This window comes from Thunnus albacares, chromosome 16, assembly GCF_914725855.1.
Source record: "Thunnus albacares chromosome 16, fThuAlb1.1, whole genome shotgun sequence".
In the NCBI taxonomy this organism is placed as follows: domain Eukaryota; kingdom Metazoa; phylum Chordata; class Actinopteri; order Scombriformes; family Scombridae; genus Thunnus; species Thunnus albacares.
In genome coordinates this window covers 2,228,029-2,251,014 of record NC_058121.1, presented here as the reverse complement: position 1 = coordinate 2,251,014, position 22,986 = coordinate 2,228,029, and the positions used below count along the sequence as shown (strand labels likewise).

Here is a 22,986-nt window from a genome sequence, read left to right as displayed (position 1 = left end):
CTAAACAGATCCTTAACCTCACCATCACACACACTGATACACAGGAGTGTATGACCCCAGCTGTAGCCTTGGTGGAGCAGCTCTAACGTGTGTGTGTGTGTGTTCCTCTGTAGGGAACATTAGCCCAGGCAGTGAAGAAGGGCCACTGGATCCTGCTGGATGAGATCAACCTGGCGGCAGCGGAGACTCTGGAGTGTCTGAGTGGACTGCTGGAGGGCAGCGCCGGGTCTCTGGTGCTGCTCGACCGTGGAGACACTGGTGAGGACCACCGTCATCATTCACTGACAATGTGATATCTTATATGTGCTGGTCATTGTACCAGAAACAGTGCTGGTATATTTCTGGCAAACACACACATGAGAGAAACAGAGAAACCAGGAGATTTCCTGTGCTCCCCTATAGATCTGCCCCGTTTGTTGATAATTGTCATCATCAGACAAGGAGCCACTGATTTGATTTGACTGACAGAACGTCATTCTGTTGTGAAGTCACTGTAAACAAATCAGTACAGTAAACAGTATGGCAGACTATAACTTAAACAGCTTTGTTTTACAGTCTCAAAATGATCAAAATCGAAAATGATCTAACTGCAAACCCAACAACAATGGAAACAGTGAGCAGTTGCCCAGCAAGTGCACTGAACTGCAGTGTAACTGGGTGGAGATTTGTCTTAATTTTAGGTCATGTGTATTAATAAAAAGCTGTTTCATGTGGAGTGATCACATATTTAAAGCTTCAGTCTAAACTGTTGACCTTGAAGATTCTGATTAGGGATTGGTATGTGTATATATAACATAACGTAACATACTGTAATAATAATTAAGAGGCAGCAGCTGGTTCTAGTCCTCAAACTAAAATCATCAGTATCTTTACTGCTAAATGTATTTGCAGATTTACAAGAATAAAGAATGTCTGAGGATAACTCACTATCACACATGTCTCTAACATATATACAATGCTGACTAATAGTTACTCAATTGGAAATTCAGTAGTTCAGTTGTTAAAAACAGTCAAAAACAAAAATGTCTCTCGAAACTACCGAAACTACTGAATGACGCATCAAATTGAAAAGCTTAAGCAATTCACACCATTATGTATGTATCACAATGTGGGATTTAAAAGCTCACAGTGAATGTCCTACAGAATCACCTGAAAACTTTGTATACGTACATGCTGTATTCACAGTTTGTCGTATTTATCCATAGCATTTTTTTTATATATTCTTGGGACTGTTGCTGATATCGTTGTGTTTTTTGATCACAGAGCCCCTGATCCGCCACCCAGACTTCCGGCTCTTTGCCTGCATGAATCCAGCTACTGATGTGGGGAAGAGGAACCTGCCTCTGGGCCTCAGGAACAGGTGAGGAGGGCAGAGATGAAAGTGAAGGGAAATTTTTCTCATGAGCAATAGTAATTCTGCAGCTGTCCCTTCATTAGAAACATTTAAACAGTGATATTATAAAGAAATGTGACATGTTTGATGTATAAACCTGTTCTCTGTGTGTGTGTGTCTGCCAGGTTTACTGAGCTGTATGTGGAGGAGCTGGAGAATGAGGGAGATCTGCGTATTCTGGTTTCAGACTACCTCAAATGCTTGAATCCACACAGGAACATCATCAGTGGCATCATAAGGTTAGACTGAACATAATGTTGTCACTAAAGCAACCATTTCCCCAACGGAGTTTGACTGTTACACTGCTGTAAAGTCATGGGCCTTGTGCAGGATTGTGTAGTCAACATTATGTAGCTGTTGACTATAGACAAAAAAGTCAGTTTATTATCTGTCTCACCAAGCCTGGCACAACCGGTCATCCACTGCTTGGAATGAGCTGTTGGAAATGCAGTTGGAGCAGCAACTATGAGCCAGTGAACACTGTTGTTGCTGTTAATAGTTTTATAATAATAATAGTAATAAACTTTATTTATATAGCAGCTTTTTTTTCAAACTTTTTAAAAAGCTTTCTTTTTTTAAAAAAGCATTACAACTTGCTTTACAAAGTTTTTCACAAAGAAAAAACACAAATTAAAAACAGTCTCCACCATAATTAAATGATATCTAGCAATTAAAGGTATAGAGAATAAAATACTCAATATAATATGATATAAGAAATATAATGAACATTATATTATAAACAGATAAAAAACATAAAACATTGTGGAACTGGAAAAATGAGCTACGATTAATACAAGGATTTTTAAAAAAAGGTACATTTTAAGAAGTGATTTAAAAGACTTTTTTCTTTATTTGATAGTGTACAGTAGAGAGATGAGGGGAAAGTGAGGAAGGACTAGAAGTAGGGATATTGTGATAGAGCTCAGTTTAGGCAGCTGAGGCCACCAGGATGTCTCTCCACCTACATTTTTTCAGTGTGTTTAGCACCACACTGGCTCCAGTCAGCGATTATCAGCAGCCGTTCACCCAATTCAGCAAGTTGAATCAATGGCAGCAGCTGTTGTTGAGAGAAAGCTTCAGCCTGTTGATGAATCAGTGATTCACCCAATTGCTGAGGTATTTTTTTTCCCCCTGATACATCATTTGTATTCTCAGCATATGACGAGATGTTCAGCTGTCAGTCTGCTGTCATCTTTGCAGTGTGTTCTTTATTTTTTTTTATTACTGTTACACAAGTAAGACACAAGACCAGACAGATAGAGCTACACAACAGATAAGAAACAAACTAAAGATACAAACGACATAATAGACAGATAACAACTACCAAAAATATCTTCTAACACAATAAATCATAATAATAGTATACAAACATAATATTGCTTGTAGTAATAATAATCTTTGTGCAACTTTACAAAACATGAGGCAACACAGCAGTCAGTATTTGTCAGGACTAGTTCTGTTAAGCTGGCTTGTTGTGTCAGTGCCAGTCCTCTTCTTACCAAGCCAACCCAAACACAAACCTCATGCCTGTCCCTCCTTCTTCATGCCTACTTTGTTGCATTTTTCAAAATGTGTGTGTTGAATCACTACTCGATGTCTCTGTAATGGTTGTGTTTGTGTGCAGTTTTTACCTGGCAGTAAGGAAGGAGGCCAACTCCCACCTGGTGGATGGAACAGGCCACAGACCACACTATAGCCTGCGTACTCTCTGCAGGGCACTGAAGTACGTGGCAGCAAACCCCTGCAACAGTGTGCAGCGCTCGCTCTATGAGGTAGGAAGCTATAAAGAAATAATCCACTGGCTGTATTGAGACTTGCCAGTAGCTGAACGAAGTTTGGATCATTTCACTGTTTTTGAGTCTCTCTGCTCGGTGTTTACAGGGTTTCTGCCTGAGCTTCCTGACTCAGCTGGACAGAAGCTCCCATCCTCTGGTCCAGAAACTGGTGTGTCAGCACATCCTGATAGGGAACACCAAGTGTCTCAAACACGTAAGACATCCTGACAGTTGGCTTCTTCCCACTATAAGTGCTGTCATGTTTTATAATAAGTTCTGCATGGTTCCAAATGGATGTGTGGATATTTTGCATTTGAACTGTAAAAATATCAAACCTTTAAAATCAGTAACAATCTCAAATAGTGTTCTGAGCCTTTTCTATCAGTACAACATGTCATACTCACCACTCTGCTGCTCTGGTTCTGCTCTATTTTAATTGTCTCTATTAATAGAAGTGAAATACTGTTTTCATGCGCACATTGTTTGCAGTCCCTTCCGCTCCCTTGACACTTCACACGTCCTTTTTCATAATTAACACCTGAACAAAGAGGCAGATGTAGACGTGTGCAGGACAAAATATTCAATCAAAGAACAAAGCAGAGTGTCTGCACACAGGATTTTATCTCCCCAAAAATATTTACCTGAATAAGGCAATGACTTTTTTCACTCAGAGTTTTTCAGATCAAAACATTGCTTTTCCAGTCAAATACATTTTTTTAGCAGTTAGAATATGTGCAAACTCCCTACTTTGTTCTCACATTAAGAGTCTCAAATTTGGCTCAAAGGACATAATTGCCGTCTCCCATGGTAGGCCCATTAACAGGAAGTGTTGAGTTTCATTGATAGTAGCTAAACAGCAATAACAAAGTACAACCAACTGTGAAAAAAGAGTGAATGAAAACAGCATTTCTGCAGAGAGAGGCGAGTATGATGTGACTCTTTACTGTTTATTATAGAGTACAGGTTTTTACCTGACCTATAGTACAACCAGCCTTTATTTGTTTGTGCTGTTATTAGCATATTATTAGCCATTATTTGCTTTCCTATACTTGTATTTAAGAAATATATTCATATATAATTTACAATAAGAGAAGATTCAGTGAGCCATTTATGATGATTATTATTAGTAATAGTGAGTATACATGCTATATACTGTATGTATATTTACATCATTATGTATAAATACAGTTTTTTTTGCTGATAAAAGTTTGTTTGTGGAATTGTTCCTTTTCCAAGTCAAGAGTTAGATGATAATGTAGATGAAGGTGAGACGAGAATATTTTGTGGGTTTTTTGTTGTTTGCTTTTTTTTTTTTAGCAATATCAATAAAATGTGTTTGTCTTAACTTAAGGATTTAGGAAAAAACATGGTAATATTTATGGTTTGACTAATATGAGCTTCAACAGTGGTATTTTGTTGAAGTCACCTGTTGTATATGTATGCTGTGCTGATGTTAAAAAAAACAAACACCTATTAACAATGCAGTTGAAACTCAGATGTGTAAGTAATTTCATGACCCTCTTGTTACGTTTCTTTCAGGCTATCCCGGCGCCCTCGGGCCGGCTCTGCGTGGAGGTGGAAGGCTACTGGGTGTCCCAGGGGGAGATGGAGCCAGCTCTGGACCCCAGCTATATCCTCACCGCCTCAGTCAAGCTCAACCTGCGCGACCTCGCCAGAGTGGTGTCTGCAGGGTAGGAAAGCTGTTGCCCAGCCTGACCCCATCCCTGCCCCACGATTTCCCCCCAAATCAATGGGCTCATCTATAAATGTCCAGACGTTGATTTAGTCAGAGCTAACTCTGTCCCTTTAGGAACGAGTGCATCACAAAAACAAATGCGGTTGAACTGAATAGCCCTGCAGTGAGTGACCTGCCAGACAGGAAGCCGTTTGCTTTTATGCATCTGTACGGCTTCTGAGTTGACCTCCTGAAATCTTAAATAGATATCGATAGAGATTTTAGAGCATTAGTGAGGTCCAGCACTGATGCTGGGTGATAAGGTTTGGCTCACAGACTATGTTCCACTTCATGGAGCTGGCTGGATGCAGGGATGTCATCTCAAAACAGGAAAGAGACAAACACAAACTGATGACACGAAGTTGGAAGAACACAATGTCTAAAATCACTGACTGAAGTTAGTACCCTTTATTAGAACTAAGGGGCCCAAAACATGAAAACTAGTCCCAGAGCAAAAATAAAAATAATAATAAAATAAAAGTATGTGGACAGGAATATCCACCACATACATGCTCTCCCTGCTGCCTGCAGTTGTCTCAATGTAAACATGGCTGCTGAGGTCAGTAACAGTAGTAAGGGGTGATTGGATTGTCATTGAATTCTTGCATTGCGTGAGCTGCCTCAATTGATTTTTTTATTTGTTTAGTATTTAAATACATGTTTCAGGATTCTGGTCACAAACATTAAGGGGAAAACAGTGTTTCTCATTGTGCTCGGTTTTGACACCCAGTGTCATGAATATAGAGACGTTCTGGTCTTATTATTGTCAACGCTGGCTGCTGTATGACTCAACCGTCCCTCCCCACCACTCAATAGGCCTTTAGGTTATTTTGGTAAACTCAGGTTACAACATAACACGACATTGAGCTGATGACAAATCAATAGTCTACCCTCTCATCACTCTCTCTCTCTCTCTCTCTCTCTCTCTCAATGTTTCATCCTTACAGGACTCACCCGGTGCTGATCCAGGGAGAGACGTCTGTGGGGAAGACCAGCCTGATCCACTGGCTGGCTGCAGCCACGGGGAACCAGTGTGTTAGAATCAACAACCACGAGCACACTGATATCCAGGAGTACATCGGCTGCTACTCATCAGACGACAGGGGCAAGCTGATGTTCAAAGAGGGTACGAGTTCTCATGCTAAGCTGTTTTAGAAGAACTTACACATCGTTAGGCATCTGTTTCACATTTAGACATAGATGTATGATATCTCAACCTTTTATTTATAGGTGAATTAAATAAAATCAAAGCAATATTAAGAGTAACAATGAGAATATTCAAATATAAGAAGGAAAACATTGTTACCACCAGATCTCAACCCAGTTGAACACCAATGGGAGATTTTGGACTGAGGTGTTAGCCAGTGTTCTCCACCACCATCATCAAAACAGCAAATGAGGGAATATCTTTAATAAGAATGGTGTTCATCCCTCCAGTAGAGTTCAGAGACTTCAATGCCAAGGCACACTGAAGCTGTTCTGACAGCAAGTGGTGGCCCAAAAACACTTTATTTTGGCTTTTCCTTTAATTTGTCACCTGTCTGATGTACAAATTATCCCACCAGTATGTTTTCTGGCAGAGCAAAGAAAGCTCAGAAATCAGCTTTTATATGATCATGTAGAGAAACCCAGGAACATACAAGTGTAATTAAAACAATACAATCAGAATGACACGACAGGTTGGGGATTCAACATGGAGAAATCCCCCAGTTGCAGGTTGGACCTCATTATTTCTAAAATCCTGGCTACGGCCCAGTCACTGGGTTCCTTCATCACCATGAACACACACACTGTGATTTATTTTGACTCAATCCCACACATACTGTCCTGCTGCCATAAATACTCACTAGAACACCAAATGTGGATTAATTCTGCTGAACATAATCCCCAACAAATGCACTGTTTCCTCCTGTTTGAGTCATGTTTGTTATAAACTACAGTGACCAGCTGTCGTAGGAAATTATTGAGCCTTTATAAAAAATGAAACGATATATTTGTGGGCCGTTTTTTAATGATCTATGTCTTCAGTAGGAACCAGTAGGCTCGGTGCTGAGAGCCCCAGACTGGGAAAGGAAGTCAGAAAGAGTTGAGAGACAAACGAATACATTGTTGGTTTGGTCTCTTTTAATGGGATTTATTGACAGTAACAAAATTACTGAATAATTATCATTTATGATTTAGATTTAGGAAGGGACTGTGAATAGAGTCAGACACAATACTTATGTCTCTAGAATGAGTCTTGGAAAGAAGGTGAGCGAAAAGCACATTTTTGCATTCAAAATCTGACAAACTCAATTTCTTTTTTATAGTAAATCTTTGGGTATTTTGATTTTTTATTTTCTGATTTTTAATCACTTACAGTTACATAAATACACTCTGTAGTCAAGCATACATACAGTTAATTGCACTGAATATAAATATACACAATGTATTCCACTCATCTGAAGCCACTCACTCACTGTTAGTCCCCGTCTGCTATTGAACTCTGGCATCACCCCAGACTAATATGTCGCTTGTTTGTGTATCTGCTGCAGGCGTTCTGATCGACGCCATGAGAAAAGGCTACTGGATCATTCTGGATGAGCTGAACCTCGCCCCCACGGACGTCCTGGAGGCTCTCAACAGACTGCTGGATGACAATAGGGAGCTCTTTGTGGCCGAGACACAGGAAGTCATCAAGGCTCACCCCAGATTCATGTTGTTTGCTACCCAGAATCCCCCTGGTCTCTACGGTGGTAGAAAGGTATTCCATTCATTCAGTCGGATAGAGATTTGTCTGATGGCATGGTTTCAGTGTGGTTCTCTTCAGGTTCAGGACAGCGCTGACAGCTTTTGTTCCTTGTTAAGGTTGATGATGTCAGTGGGTGACTTTGGTCCATCACGTAGGTTCAGATGGAGATACCCTCATAACTACTGGCCAGATGTGCATGAAATGGTCCCAAGAGGATGAATCTCAATTTTTTGGTGACTCCTACTGGTGACCAACATCAAGTCAAATTCAATTCTCATGCACAAGAAACATTAAAATAGTACAGACAGATTGCTGTGGAATTTCATCCTCTTGGGGATAGAAATTTTAATGATCCCATGAACTTTCCTACAGCACCATCCACTGGACAAACTACTGGTAAAGCTCTTACAGCTCAGGTCAGGTCAGCATGTAAAACTGCAAAATTTCACAAGGAAATCAATTCATTTTAATGGAATCGCCACCATCTGTGACTCCATGTGAATCTCTTGTGTAAAGTTGCTGTGCAAATTACTTCTGTTAACCAACAGCAAACCTTCTTGACAGTGCTGACTTAAGGGAGAGTCAAAACAGAGAAAGCTTTGTTGCCAATCTAATTTTGCATAAGCCTGCTTTGTAGAGTATTTATTTCAATAATTTTAGTTGGTATGAATTTCTCATGGTAATCATACCATATTATAATGGTTTGATAAAAACTATATTTATCAAAATAGATATATTAAATATACATCTCATGTAGCATTTCTGAAATTCAAAAAACCCAACAGCACATCTAACAGAGTCACATAAAAAAATCATTTTCATTTACATAAGCAGAAAGATGAGAGCTTGACTATTTAAAGCATGATGATCATAGGACATGGTGATAGGCTTCATAAAGGTAGTATTCAGTGTGGGAATGTTTTGTTTGACTGCATTATATTTAGCTAATTCTACCTGTCAAACTAAATTTACTAAGTGATCTCCATCCATCCCCTAGGTGCTGTCCAGGGCTTTCAGGAACCGCTTTGTGGAGCTGCACTTTGATGAGCTGCCCAGTGGAGAGCTGGAGACCATCCTCCACCAGAGATGCAGCCTGCCTCCATCCTACTGCACCAAGCTGGTCAAGGTCATGCAAGACCTTCAGGTAACTGTGCACTCTTGTATGTTGTTGAATATTGGCCAGATTGTTGTAACCCTTTGAACCCTGGACTTATTTTACTTGTTTTGCAATCTTTCAGTCAATCTCAGTAGAGTCACTACATGTCTTAGCCAGGCATGGCGTTTATTGTTGTTTTCAGACTAATATGGGCTACTCAGAAATACCACCATGTTGCATGTGAGTGTACTATACATGATTTAAAACAGTAAAATGTATTGTTTTCAACACGGGGTAAATATCTGTAAAGTATATGAGTGGATAGAGAAGAGTTCCAGCAATGTAAAAGCCATGTTGATAGAACATTCTGAGCCTTAGCATGGAAAGTCCTGCTGAATGAACTATTAGCACTTCCTGTTTGTACTGTGAGCACAGATGTTCAGGCCACTGTCACTTGATTACTGTGACACTGAACAAAACTTAAAAAATGATGATTATAAGATGGTTATGAGGAGTGTCTTTTTCTAAACTGACTGGATTTTTGGACCTTTATTGTGATCAGAACATTGGAGATTTTTACAGCCTTGTAAAACTGTAAGTTACACTGAATCTAACAATCATGTCTGCGTGTTCAGGTTTGACTAAGTTATGACTGTCAGGAGGAGGTGTGTGTTTATTGATGTAGATGAGGCTGAGAGGAATACCTTACTTGTTGTTGTTACCTACCTCTTTTTGGGGCGATCCTGACTGCATGTGTGGAATGTGTTTTCCTCCTCCAGTCCCTACGCAGGGGATCTTCCGTGTTTGCGGGGAAACACGGCTTCATCACCCTCAGAGATCTTTTCCGCTGGGCAGACCGCTACAGGCTGGAGGAGCAGATGGAGGCCTCTCAGGACTGGCTGCAGCATTTGGCTGATGACGGTGAGGCTTGTCAGACATCTCTGTTAAATCACAGACAGACACCCGTGTTCCTCTGAAAGCCTAAACGAAGCTGTTGTCCTCTTCGTTAGGGTACATGCTGTTGGCAGGACGTGTGAGGAAGCCGGAGGAAGAGGCCACCATCCTGTCCATCCTGGAGAAACACTTCAAGAGGACGGTGAACCCTAAAAACCTGTTCTCTCAGAAACAGGTCACCAGCCAGTTCAGTGAGTGGAGCTTTACAACACTTGAATCAACTTTAACTTTAACTTGAATCCAAGTGAAATCCCAAACAATGAAAGGAGAGAATAGAGCCATCCAGCATGTCTGATGAATACAGTATAATGTTGGCTTTATGTTCTGATCGGCAGGTCCCTTCATCGACAGCATCGCTGGAGTTCCAGAGGAGTTTCGCCATGTGGTGTGGACACACGGCATGAGGAGATTAGCTGTGCTGGTAGGACGGGCGCTTCGATTCGGCGAGTCTGTCCTGCTCGTAGGAGACACTGGGTGAGATTCAAATGTCGCAGCCAGGCCCACTTCATTCTGTCTTTAAGAAGATATATATAACATTTATTTCATCAGGTCATCTCAGATTCTAAGAGTAAAATGGACATGGTCAAAAGAGCTGTGGTACAAATTCTCAAGTAGCTGACCAGGAAAAAGTGTATGAGAAAGAGTGCTAGACAGATGTTTGTTTGTAGTTATTTTTTTAAATGAAAGCAAGAAACGGCTGGAAGTAGTAGTAGGAAGAAGAGCGTAAGAAATACCATGTGCAGAGTGCGAAAATGTGAAAAAGTTAAAGGGGCTCAAGTGTTGAGATTTGTAGTTTCTGTTTGCAGTTTCCATTCCATATGTCCTAGCCCTTTAACACAACACAACAGTATTAAACCAGCAACAAGACAAACAGTAAAAACACATTTTCAAGAGTCCAATCCTCTGAATGCTCGGCCTGAAACTTATGAAATACTACAGAAACAGATGTCTAATTTCTATCTAGTCAGTGCAGAACAGAACTCACTGGTCAAATTCAGCAGATTTGGCTTTGCTCTTTGCTTGTGTGTGATATTGCCTCCTGCAGTTAAGTATAGAGTTTTAAGAACTTAATAAGTATGTATGTTAATCATTCTAAACTCTTTTGTCCTGTTCCCTCACCAGATGTGGAAAGACTACAATCTGCCAGCTCTTTGCTGCTTTGGCTGGACAGAAATTTTTCTCAGTCAACTGTCACCTCCACATGGAGACGTCTGACTTCCTGGGAGGACTGCGACCCGTCAGACACACACATCAGGTACTGCAGAGTCTGTGGTTGGTTGGAGGGTTAAATCTATAACAAAGACACAGGAGCAGAATCTCACCCAGAGGTTTCTTTTTTTTTTTTTTTTTTAGTTGGCAGAAGTAAGATACATAACAGTAAATCCTTCTTTTTTACTCCTGGAACTTATAACTTAAAAATATAATTAAATCATATTTATAATAGAGAGAAGGCAAAGGACAGTGTCATTAAATTGAAAAGAAAAAAGACAAAGTGAGTCTGTAAAATGGACTCCTTGAAAAACAAGTAAAGCAGAGTTTGACCGCGTCCTTGCTGTGTGTGGCTGCAGGCTGACGGGGAGGACTGCAGGCTGTTTCAGTGGCTTGATGGTCCTCTGGTGCTGGCCATGAAAGAGGGAGGAGTGTTCCTCATGGATGAGATCTCCCTGGCAGACGACTCTGTGCTGGAGAGACTCAACAGGTAGACACACGCACACACACACACATATATATATGCACATTGTTTTTCAATTGACACCAGCTGTATGTTCTGTGGCTGAAAATGATTCATATGGACATTTGAATTTGGGAATATCCTAACAGAATTAATTTCATAACCTTATTAATATGAATAAGTTGGGATGTAAGGCTTTCTTGGGACATACAGTAATTTTTTAACCACAAACTGCCTTTCCTCTCACAAAATACCTGATACACATTTTGCCTATAAAAATATGGATTAAACATGACATCTCATGCCACAAAACATACCTTCTCTGAGCCTTTTCAAGCTTTTAGTGCACCTGTTCATGACAGTAAGACTTGTATACAATACAGTGCATTTATGAGTGTATGGTGCCACAAAGTGCACTTGGTAGTACATTTCAAATGGTACATGGTACATTTTGTGCAGATATTGTATTTTGAGCCATAAAATCCTTGACAGGATGCCCAACACACAACCACATACAGGTGATTAACAGACTAAGAAAAGCCCCTGACAGTGTGTTTTATCTGTCGTCAGTGTTCTAGAGACGGAGAAGTCCCTCGTCCTGGCAGAGAAGGGCAGCGGGGACAATGACGACGTGGAGCTGATCAGTGCAGCTGCAGGTTTCCGTCTGGTAGCTACCATGAACCCTGGAGGAGACTTTGGCAAAAAGGAGGTAAATAAAGAAAAAAAAGAAGGATATTTCTGTGTTTTCAGTGGAGATTAGGATGAAGGCAGTGAAGTCCTGCCTGCTCACTTTTTTAAAAGAGACAGTATTGTATTTTCCTGGAATTTATAATGCATATTTTGAATGTAGGATGTTTGTCCAAGTGATTTAACATGCTTTTTAAAATGTATGAAGGTTCTTTAGAGCTGTGTATGACTTTTGTGCTTGTCTGTGTTTGGACAGCTCTCTCCAGCCCTCAGGAACCGTTTCACAGAGATCTGGTGTCCTCAGAGCAATGGCCGCAGTGACCTGGTTCAGATCATCCAACACAACCTGCGCTCTGGCCTCTCAATCGATGGTAAACTGGCTGAGAGACGTGTAGATTTAAGCTGAAACAAGTTTTTGAAGCAGTCATTCCGTTACACTACCAGCTTCACTTCTCTCTCCATAAGAAAATAATGGATCACATTGCTGCAGAGCAGTTCTGCCACTAATCATGTGTAGAGGGTCATAGTCTTATAAACTACATGATGACAGACAATGCAGGTCTTACTGAAAACATATACAAAACAAATGTCACTGATATGCTTCTTTGAATCAAACACAGGCGGCGATATCGCAGAGCTGATGCTGGACTTCATCGAGTGGTTGACCCAGCAGGACTTTGGCCGGCGCTGCATCCTGAGCGTCAGAGACATCCTGTCATGGGTAAACTTCCTCAACGCTGTGTGCGAGCGGGACGAGGATGGCTTCATGACCATGGGAGCCCTGGAAGATGAAGAAGAAGCAGAGTGGGATCTCAGACTGGACACTGTTACAGCCTTCATCCACGCAGCATGTCTGGTCTACATAGACGGCATCGGCTCAGGTGAGCAGATGGCTCATTTTTACTTCCACTCAGAGTTCGACACTCAAAGGAGCTGTTTGGGAAATACGATCTGAGTCTCCCTTTTTCTTGCAGGGACCACAGTGTCCTGTGCAGACAACGCCTTCCTTGCTCGCCGGCTGAGCCTTGGTTTCCTGCAACAGCGGCTGAGCAAGATGACCAAGCTGGATCAGGATATGCTGGACGCCCTGAGAGTCTATGACACCAGCCTGCCAAGGGAACCCCAATGGGGTGAAGACTTCTTCGGCATCGACCCCTTCTACATCGCCTTAGGTATGGACCTTGATGATTTATAAGATGCTTTGTTTGATGCATATGATGAAGACCATATCCTCAATCATCTACTTCTCATGTTTTTGTTAATGCCTTACCAGCCATACGTAACACATTGAAATGCTTTATAGCAATGCATTCCTTATATATTGCTGGGTCGACTGGTATCGGCCCCTCTCCCTGGTGAGCAGGGCCTATACCAGTCGATGGTAATGTAATGTCCACATACAGTTTTGTTCCCCTTTTCCTGATTTAATAGCTCATCACTCTGTATGTATGCATGTATCCCCTCAGGGCCTCAGACGGAGAGCCGTAACCTGTCAGAGTACGCCATCGCAGCAGGCACTACCGCAGTGAACGCCCAGAGGCTTCTTCGAGCACTGAAGCTGCAGAGGCCTGTGCTGCTGGAGGGCTCGCCTGGTGTGGGGAAGACCAGCCTGGTGGCAGCGCTGGCAAAAGCTTCTGGGAACCACCTTGTCAGAATCAACCTGTCTGAGCAAACGGTAACCATTTATATGAACGTTCACAAGCTCTCCACTCTGTTGCAGGATGAATATAAAGTACTAAAAGGCTCCAATGCTGATGATGTGCTCTCTCTGGCAGGATGTTACTGACTTGTTTGGGACAGATCTCCCGGTGGAGGGAGGGAAGGGAGGAGAGTTTGCATGGCGCGACGGCCCCCTTTTGGCTGCTTTGAAGGCAGGCCACTGGGTTGTCCTGGATGAGGTAGGCGCCACCGTTCAGGCATTTTTATACACCAGATTTCATGGCTGGGAGCCTTTTCTTATTTGCAAACCTTTTGTAAAAAGAAATTGTAATGATGATGCTGAGATAATCTGTGATTTTAAACTGACCTGCCTTGTTCCTCATGCTGACAGCTGAACCTGGCCTCTCAGTCGGTGTTGGAGGGTCTGAACGCCTGCTTTGATCACCGAGCAGAGATCTACATTCCTGAACTAGGCATGAGCTTCCAGGTTCAGCATGAGAAGACCAAGATCTTTGGCTGCCAGAACCCTTTCACTCAAGGCGGTGGACGTAAGGGACTGCCCAAGTCCTTCCTCAACAGATTCACTCAGGTAACAAACAGTCACTGGCGGACTTGGGGGATGTCACACATATTTGACAGTTGATAGCTACAACTAAATCTTACAAACTGATCTTTTAAAAAGTACAGTGTAGACCTGCTCTATGTGAAAAGTGCCCTGAGATGACTTCTGTTGTGATTTGGTGCTATATAAATAAAATTGAATTGAATTGAATAAACAAACTTGAATCTTTGTATTGATTCTCTTTGATCCGCATTCATTTACCTCTTTGTTTCCAGGTTTTTGTGGACCAGCTAACCAGCAAAGACATGGAGTTCATAGGAGACTCCATTTTCCCCAACATTGATAAGGAAATCATTGCTAAAATGGTGGAGTTCAGTAACAGAGTAGGTTTTCTATTCCCTTTCTCCTGTACTATATGACTCTGACTGTCTGCTGGAGCGATTTTAAAAGCTGAATTACAGACTGTCCAGCATCAGGAAACTTTTCACTTCTTTATGACTGTCAGTGAGTCAAAAAAGGCCTAAAAGGTATTTTCCTTCCTTCTACAGCTTGTCCAGGAGGTGTGTGTGGAGCGGCGGTGGGGTCAGAAAGGAAGCCCCTGGGAGTTCAACCTGCGCGACATGTTCCGTTGGTGTCAGCTGATGCAGGCTGACCAGTCGCCGGGATTTTTCAACCCAGGCCAACATGTAGCCGTGGTGTACGCTGACAGGATGAGAACAGAGGCTGACAAAGCTCAGGTACACTGTTTAACCATGCTTTCATTTGATGGTTCATCTGCAGCATGTTGAATTAAGAGATAAAAGACTTTGTTATCCTTTGTATCATGGTGTGTCTCCCTTTTGTTGTGGCCTCTTGAGCCAGGTCATAACAGTAGGGATAATATTCATACCACATCTTAACCATAATCTACTTAATTGATGCAGCCTTTCACTTGTGGGTTTGAGCCACATTATCACATTTTGTCATCAATGTCTCTTAACTTTCAGTTGGGCACTACAAAAGAATTATAAGTGAAGAAAGGGCTTGCTGTACATTAAAAGCCAAATTAAAACTTCAGAATATTGAAATGTTTTCTGCAAGGGGAAGAGGGAGCAATGATTTCTATGTCTGCCTCATTAGGTTTACTTATAAATCAACAGATCACAATCAAGTCTTTTTGAGCTATTACTATCACAGGCTCTTTAAACCCAAAGTTACTGACTGAGACCGGTAGGAAAGTCTGAGGGCATTGGTGGACAGAGAGTGGCAGGTCTGGAAAGTTCCTTAGAAAAGCATGTGCTTTTTAAATAATGGAGGCGACCATATACAGACACATGATAAATTAAAGGAAAAACTGGTACAGGCCTGAATGCTTGACCCCTACAGTGAGGGGATCTGGTGGCTCTGTTATGCTATGGGGGGCATTTTGCTGGCATGGTTTGGGTCCACTTGTCCCCTTAGAGGGAAGGGTCACTGCAAATAAATACAGAGTTGTGAACCTCCTCCTGTCCCACACAGGTGCTGTCTGTGTTCAGGAAAGTGTTTGGGGAGGACTTTGAGCCGTACACAGGCTCCAGACAGTTCCATACCACTCCTCTCAACCTGCAGGTTAGTCCAAACACAAAAACCTCATCCTGCTTTTCAGCAGTTAACGTTTTAAATTGTAGCGACAATTAAGGATTTCCTCTCCCATGGACTGCCCCTGTAGGTGGGCTTCTCAGTCCTGCAGCGCAGCGGCGGAGCCCCTGTGGCCTTGGACCCCCCACTGTCCATCACACACCAGGCCCTTCGGCCCCTGGAGTCCCTGATGAAGTGTGTAGAGATGGGCTGGATGACCATACTTGTGGGGCCTACGGCTAGTGGAAAGACCAGCCTGGTGAGACTGCTGGCTCTGCTGACAGGGCACCGCCTGAGGGTCATGGCCATGAACAGTGCCATGGACACCACGGAGCTGCTGGGAGGCTTCGAACAGGTAGTTAGAAACTCAGTTTTCTAGTTTACCAGGCTTGTTTCTTTGTCTGAAAACATCAGGTCACATCACTCTGCACTCTTTTCATTTTTCCAGGTGGATATCATGCGGCCATGGCTGCAAGTGTTGGAAAGCGTGGACTACATAGTTGCTATGGTAATAAGGCGTGGCCTGATGTCGCTGGATGTCGGCATCCAGGACACAGAGTTCCTGCTGCAGACATGGGGTCTGTTCTGCCACTGGCTGAAGGAGGAAGGGCTGCAAAGATCCGGGGGAACGGTCAACTCTGAGGCACTGAACAAGCTGGAGGTCATCATCCTCCTCCTGCAGAAACTCAACACCAAGCTCAAAGTGTTCACAGGTAATGGCCAACTAATAACTGCATACTATCTGGTAAAAAGGAAAACTGTATGTAAGAATGAGAATGTGTTTCCAGTGGTGCAACATGCTTGTGTTTGTCCTCCAGACATGTCCAAACTGCAGATGGACTTCACGCTGCTGAAGGAGCGTCTGGCCCAGCTGGAGGACGGATGGACCAACGGAGGCTTTGAGTGGTTGGATGGTATGCTGGTCCAGGCCCTGCAGGCTGGTGACTGGCTGCTCATGGACAACGTCAACTTCTGCAGGTGAGGAAACTCCAGTGTTCTTCATTAATTTGTCTACTTTTTGAAGTATATGTAACATTTTTTCACTTGGGATTCGGAATTTTGGGATCTTGGCTGCGTCATTAGCTCGCTGGGTTTAACAAATGGATAACGGTTTGAAAAATGTCAAAGATCACACACTTCATTAAGGGCCAGAGAACACTCAAAGATCAGTTTAAAACTGTTTAGAAATTTTATACAAGGAAGTGGTATTTTAATTGGTCCATTATTATTTTTACCACTCACATTAGGCTAATTGTGGCATTGGAGTGGTTGTGGTAGATGGCAACAAAAAACTAAACTAAATTAAAAAATGCAACTAACCACAGGACAAGCATGTCTGGAAATCTCTCAAAAGTCTCTCAAAAATGGGGTTTTAAAATATGAGATTCTCAAGGATTATAACTTCAACAGTGATTTTTGTCGTTTCAGTAGGCAGTCCAAGGCCTTCAGTGTTCCAGCATTTGGTGATTTGAATTAATTGTGTATTATGTGCTCAGTGCGTCTGTCCTGGATCGCCTCAATGCTCTGCTGGAGCCTGGCGGATCCCTCACCATCAATGAACGTGGCGTCATAGATGGGAAGACCCCGAAGATCACCCCACATCCTAACTTCAGGTAGTACACCAAATTAGAGCTTGTTCACTTTTTGTTGAAGTCAGTAAAGACGTCGGTGCTCAGCAGATGTGCGTTGGGCTGTGCAGGTTGTTCCTGACCATGGACCCTGTGCACGGGGAGCTCTCCAGAGCCATGAGGAACAGAGGGGTGGAGGTTTACATCCCTGGGGAACATGAGGGGGTCTGCTGGGACACACTGGACCTGAAGACCCTGCTTCATACTGCGGGGGTGACTGGGGACTGTGTGTGTGATCTGCTGATTGAAATACATAAAAGCATCAAATCTGCCATCTGGGGTGAGCCTCGACAACACGAAAACAAATTAATATGCTGTCAGGAAGTCAGTCTGCAGAGTTAATCAAAAACTCTGGCTGCTACCTTTCAGATTCCCCTGCTTCATCATTGGCCTCCCTCATCCATGCTGCCACCCTGCTATCCTGTCAGCTGCAGAGAGGTGTAGATTTGCCCAGCGCGCTGCAGCATGCCTGTGGAGAAGCCTACTCCTTCAGCCAACGCACCACTGCCAGCCAAAAGGTATCAACACCCCATTATCAATCAATGCAATTCCACCTGTAATATTTCACATGTGGTGTCCCCCAAGAGTCTATTCTGGGAACACTTTTATTTTCTTTATATATACTGCCACTGATACACTTTTTACAGAGGTTTGACATTAAATTCCATCTCTATGCTGATGACAAACTGCTGTATGTCCCTGTAAGACCTTGTGACACTCTTAGTTTAACCCAGATCTTTTCATGTCTGTCAGTAATTAAGACATAATGACACAAATCTTTGCACCACTTTACCAATCTATATTGGAGATTCTTCTGTTTTTCCCATTGTCTTTCACCAATCTTATGCAGTCACAACAGGGCCATCTATCATTTGAAATAAAGGACCGTGTACACAACTGGAGAGTTCACAACTGAACTCTAGTCATTCATGACAAATCAAGTCATTGCATTAAGTTACATCAATTTGAACTGTCTGAGATTTGCTACATTTTAATTTTTTAAATCATTCTTATTATTTTCATTTTTATTGATATTTGTCTCCTGCTTCGTTAGGTCGCCATTATTATGAAAGTCCAAAACTAATTTAATTTGTCAAAAATGTCCATTCCAGCATTAACTTTGGTTTGTGACGAGGGTTTCTCAAAACTAGCCTGATTTCCATATATTTGCTGCAAATGTTAATGGTCTCCAGAGCATAAATCCTATTATTTTTGTTTACTCATTGTCCGTTCAAACTGAAATCTAGTGAGCATATTCATGTTCCCCAGAGGATGAATAAACATGTGTGCATTATTAACCCTCCAGCAAGCCCAGCAGGTGATTGAGCAGCATTTGGCCATCCTGGACACGGAGGACTGGGGCAGTGGGTTGCTGTGTGCTGGGGTTTGGCCTGACGGCTTCCCCTCTGCCCTCCTCTCCACGGAGGATTCCTGCTTCTCCGCTGTCCTCCGAGATGGACAGGTCCTGTCATTTTGCCTGAACACCCTCAGCCTACAGGGCAAGCGGTAAGGATGGAACAACACAATCAAATAAGTCTACAACAGATAATAAAGGAAATAAAGTTGTACCTTAAGTTGAAATACTGAAAGCAGTTGAAGTGGCAGTTGAAACAGAGTTACTGAAAATACTTTAAATGAAAGTTAAAATGGAACTCATAAATGGGTGGAAGTGTCCTCTCAAGTGTAAATGCTGAACAAAATTCAATTTCAGTTTTAAGACTTGAGGTGTCAGTTTAAGTGAAAATGCTGAAAGCGATTGTACCCTCATTTAAAGAGTAAGAGATGAAAGTCATTGAACTGTCAGTTGATGTGTAAGCACTGAAAACATTTGAAATATCAGTACAACACATCACTGCTGAAAGGACCTATCAGCACCAATATGGAAAAAAAGCTATATGATTATCACTTCAGGAAATATTTGTTAACACTAATTGTGTTTGCAAAGGAATCGTCCACTGAGTCTGAGTGACCTGCAGAGGGCGTTGCAGAGCAATGGTGTCCATGAAAGCCAGGTGTTCTCAGGAGGAGTGGTGGATTTAGAGGAAGGAGATGCTCTGCGTCTGATTCCCACAGCAGTGAGACTGCTCACAGAGAGAGCCTCTCACGGAGACTGGATCCTCCGCAGCAGCTGGCTCTCACACCTAGGAAAGAGCTACAAATATGCCCCTGGTTTGTTACTCTGCACACGCAAACACACACATCAACCCAATATTCTAGACTTAAAAGTACAATGTATGTACAATGTACAATACATTTTCTTGGCAAGAATAAAAGTTAAAATGTTTTTGTCAAACTGCAAATATTCAAGACATAGGCATCACTGGCCCATCGCTTGTCCGCATGTATTACATTTCACATCACAACTGCAATACACTGCAGAAAGTAAAATGTCATGTGATTCTTGACTCTTCTAGATCCAGCTCTGGTCCAGGTGGAGGCAGGAAACAGAGCTCTGAAGGCTGTGTTCGGTAGCAAACTCACTACTAAGGGCAAGTCCCTTACAGAGTTGCTGCAGCCACACAGCATAGGTAAACCTTCTTTCATTTTCTTGTTCTTGTGTGAAAATATTTCTATTTATATTATGTATATTATTAAAAACTTAAAATTCAGAGGTAAGAATTGGTATTTGAGTCATGTAATAAGGCCATTAAGGTGATAGTTTATGACATTGCCAGTTTTAGGGAATTTTCAGTGTGGTGAAATAGTATACTGTATGTTCTATCACCAAGCTATTAACCATTGTTTTGTATATATTCCCAGATGAATACAGGATTCTGGTGGACATGCGCTGGAACAAACAGTACCTGGATATTTTAGCCAACAAGTGTAACTTTGAGGATGAAGAAAGATACATGGAATTTCTGGAGGCACTGAACGCAGTTGCCAACAGGTAGGAGATCAACTTTATCCTGATTGCCATGTGCATGACTCTAGCTCAGACATGTAGCTCATACTCTACTTAAAAAAAAGACTGCTGCAGTAGAACAAGTCAGTGTTTGTACAGTGTTAAGGATTAGAAATGTGACATAACGCAGGTTTACTACTGTAAAGCCTGGTTACATGTCTGCACATCTTATATACTGATGCCACAGCTGTCATTTCAATAGTTAAGGTATTCTGTGAGGTTGCTGTAAAAAGATGTTGTGTGAAATGTATGAAATGTACAGTAAAAGATTAAGAATTTTCAGCTGTTAGCTGAGTAGAAGCCTGAAGAAGGACATTACTGGGAGATGCAGATGTGTAAAGCTAATGATATGTTTGTGTTTCACAGAATTGTTCTGATGATGGACAGAGAGGAGAGGTCTGTCATCTGCACCTGTGCTATCAACCTGTCTGCTCAGAACTCTGCCCTGAGAATAGCCACAGCCTTCAGCAAAGGTTTGCACAGGACACTCTGGACAATTATGAATTCACAAAAGCATAACTCATATGTAATAGCATGATTCTTGATACCCGCTATCCACCTGTATAACTTAGTTACATGTGAAATGTCTACAAACTGAGCTGCTTAGGCCCTGTGGTAAGCAAAGCATTTCATAATGAGCATCAGTCAGCTTGTGTTTTCCTGCCCTCACAGGGACTGTGGACATTGGTCACCTGCCCCACCCAGTGCTGATGCACCTGCGGACCTTCTTTGACTTGTGGGACTCATTCACCCTGCAGGCTGTGCAGGGCGGACAGCCCTACATCTCAGACTACATCATGTTTGAGGTCAGAACTGTCTCTCTTTACCACTAAGTCACTTTATATTCACAATTTTCTGTCCCTGGGTTGTTGTCCTGCTGCTACTGTTACTATTACTGCCACTGCCAGTATTACTGCTGCAGCCACTACTACTACTGTTACTACTACTGTTACTACAACTGTTACTGCTACTGTTACTGCTACTGCTACTACTACTGCTGCTACTACTACTACTACTGTTACTACTACTGTTACTACTACTACTACTACTACTACTACTACTACTACTACTACTGCTACTAATACTGTGACTGCTGCTGCTACTGTTACTACTGCTAGCTGCTACTATTATTGCTACTGTTACTGCTACAGTAACTACTGCTACTTACATTACTATAATACTATTACTACTACTACTGCCACTATTGCTTCTACTGCTACTGTTACTACTGTTGCTATTACTATTATTACAAGCTGCTACTGCTATTATTGCTGCTACAACAACCACTATATATATATATTGCTATTACTGATGCTATTGCTAGTACTACTGTGCTACTACTGCTTTTGCTACTGCTAAAACAGGAATACTAGTACTATTGCTAACCTGTTGCTGCTACTATTGCTATCTGTACTACCTCTTATATCTCTACTCTGTAGTGAAACCATCACTACTGCAAGTATTATTTACCTGGGTATGTAAGAATAAATGAAAAAGAAAAGGTTAATCATTACGAGTAGAGCAGAATTAATTTAAAAAAAGGAAAATGTACATTAACCTGGGTAATATTACTTCAAAATCATGAAGAAAAAGCATGTCCTCGGTGATTACACAATGGCCTTATGAAACACAAACTTTGCTTTGCTATGGTCTCCTCACTCATGGTTCTCTACTTGTCATGTATGTTTAGATCCTGCAGCTGCTGCAGTGGCGTGATCGTTTCTGGGATGTTTGCAGCACGCTGCCGGCTGACTCTCAGGGCATCTCTGTGCTATCTCTGCACTGGCAGTGGGTACAGAAACACCTCATCCTCCGACTGCCCCAACTGCTGCTGGGAGATGCAGACGTCACATTCGAGTACTGTTTTCTCCATACGACATTATACAATTTATGATTATTTTACTTATTTATTGATTTACCAAGTAAGATTACATTAGGATATTTTATCTGACATATATTACTAATATGTGATACTGCTTTTTTTCTCAATATCTTCACTTGATATGATTCTACTTAACACTTACTAACACCTGTAATGAATTTACTGTACTCCAGAGGTCACCAGGAGCTGCAGGCGGTCTCAGCAGCCATCCAGACTGTTCTGTCCACCCCGGTGTCTGTGGCCACGGCACTGAAAGGCATCCAGAAAACACTGGGGAAAGCTCTGCCGTTCAAGGTGGGGAGATACTCCATCAGCTCTACGTAACATCAGACCTAGTCTTCGCAGATCATCGTTTTTGTTGATTTTGTTGATTTGAGATTATCTGAATTGCTTTAAAATGATCTTTTACAGTTGGAGTCAGTGGCTGAGTGTGCAACTCGGCTCAGGCTCTTGAGTAAAGCCCTGGACGTGAGCGATCTGAGGCTGGACGGTACCACTGGTCCTTGGAAGCAGGAGCTGGTCCGTCTTCAGAGTGCTGGGCTCGGGCTGGACATCAAGGAGAGTCTTCTAGAGGCCTGGGGCCTTGTCCTGCTGGCAAACAACCAGCTGGATCCACAGAAGTCTGGTGAGCTTGTGTCACAGAAAGACCTGTCTTACCCGTGAACCATTATAAAAAAAAATTTAATGCAAAATCTGGGTGATTTTTTTTTT

At 42.2% G+C, this 22,986-nt stretch overlaps 1 protein-coding gene across 1 annotated transcript in view; it reads left to right on the top strand.

Annotated features, from left to right (window-relative positions):
- Positions 1–22,986, top strand: part of mdn1 (midasin AAA ATPase 1) — a 62,411-nt gene that overhangs the window by 12,743 nt on the left and 26,682 nt on the right. The window contains exons 18-56 of the mRNA XM_044329506.1: positions 114–258; positions 1,264–1,360; positions 1,519–1,632; positions 3,018–3,165; positions 3,275–3,382; positions 4,708–4,859; positions 5,851–6,029; positions 7,438–7,646; positions 8,632–8,778; positions 9,510–9,651; positions 9,741–9,875; positions 10,020–10,158; positions 10,807–10,939; positions 11,253–11,383; positions 11,927–12,065; positions 12,300–12,414; positions 12,664–12,924; positions 13,018–13,215; positions 13,510–13,718; positions 13,819–13,941; positions 14,094–14,291; positions 14,540–14,647; positions 14,813–15,001; positions 15,762–15,851; positions 15,952–16,215; positions 16,309–16,573; positions 16,679–16,838; positions 17,357–17,473; positions 17,560–17,768; positions 17,858–18,006; positions 18,795–18,994; positions 19,434–19,657; positions 19,903–20,016; positions 20,249–20,378; positions 20,760–20,866; positions 21,066–21,199; positions 22,084–22,250; positions 22,449–22,569; positions 22,687–22,900. Of these exons, the coding sequence (XP_044185441.1) occupies positions 114–258; positions 1,264–1,360; positions 1,519–1,632; positions 3,018–3,165; positions 3,275–3,382; positions 4,708–4,859; positions 5,851–6,029; positions 7,438–7,646; positions 8,632–8,778; positions 9,510–9,651; positions 9,741–9,875; positions 10,020–10,158; positions 10,807–10,939; positions 11,253–11,383; positions 11,927–12,065; positions 12,300–12,414; positions 12,664–12,924; positions 13,018–13,215; positions 13,510–13,718; positions 13,819–13,941; positions 14,094–14,291; positions 14,540–14,647; positions 14,813–15,001; positions 15,762–15,851; positions 15,952–16,215; positions 16,309–16,573; positions 16,679–16,838; positions 17,357–17,473; positions 17,560–17,768; positions 17,858–18,006; positions 18,795–18,994; positions 19,434–19,657; positions 19,903–20,016; positions 20,249–20,378; positions 20,760–20,866; positions 21,066–21,199; positions 22,084–22,250; positions 22,449–22,569; positions 22,687–22,900 (6,184 nt within the window). The remainder of the gene's footprint in view (positions 1–113; positions 259–1,263; positions 1,361–1,518; positions 1,633–3,017; positions 3,166–3,274; positions 3,383–4,707; positions 4,860–5,850; positions 6,030–7,437; positions 7,647–8,631; positions 8,779–9,509; positions 9,652–9,740; positions 9,876–10,019; positions 10,159–10,806; positions 10,940–11,252; positions 11,384–11,926; positions 12,066–12,299; positions 12,415–12,663; positions 12,925–13,017; positions 13,216–13,509; positions 13,719–13,818; positions 13,942–14,093; positions 14,292–14,539; positions 14,648–14,812; positions 15,002–15,761; positions 15,852–15,951; positions 16,216–16,308; positions 16,574–16,678; positions 16,839–17,356; positions 17,474–17,559; positions 17,769–17,857; positions 18,007–18,794; positions 18,995–19,433; positions 19,658–19,902; positions 20,017–20,248; positions 20,379–20,759; positions 20,867–21,065; positions 21,200–22,083; positions 22,251–22,448; positions 22,570–22,686; positions 22,901–22,986) is intronic.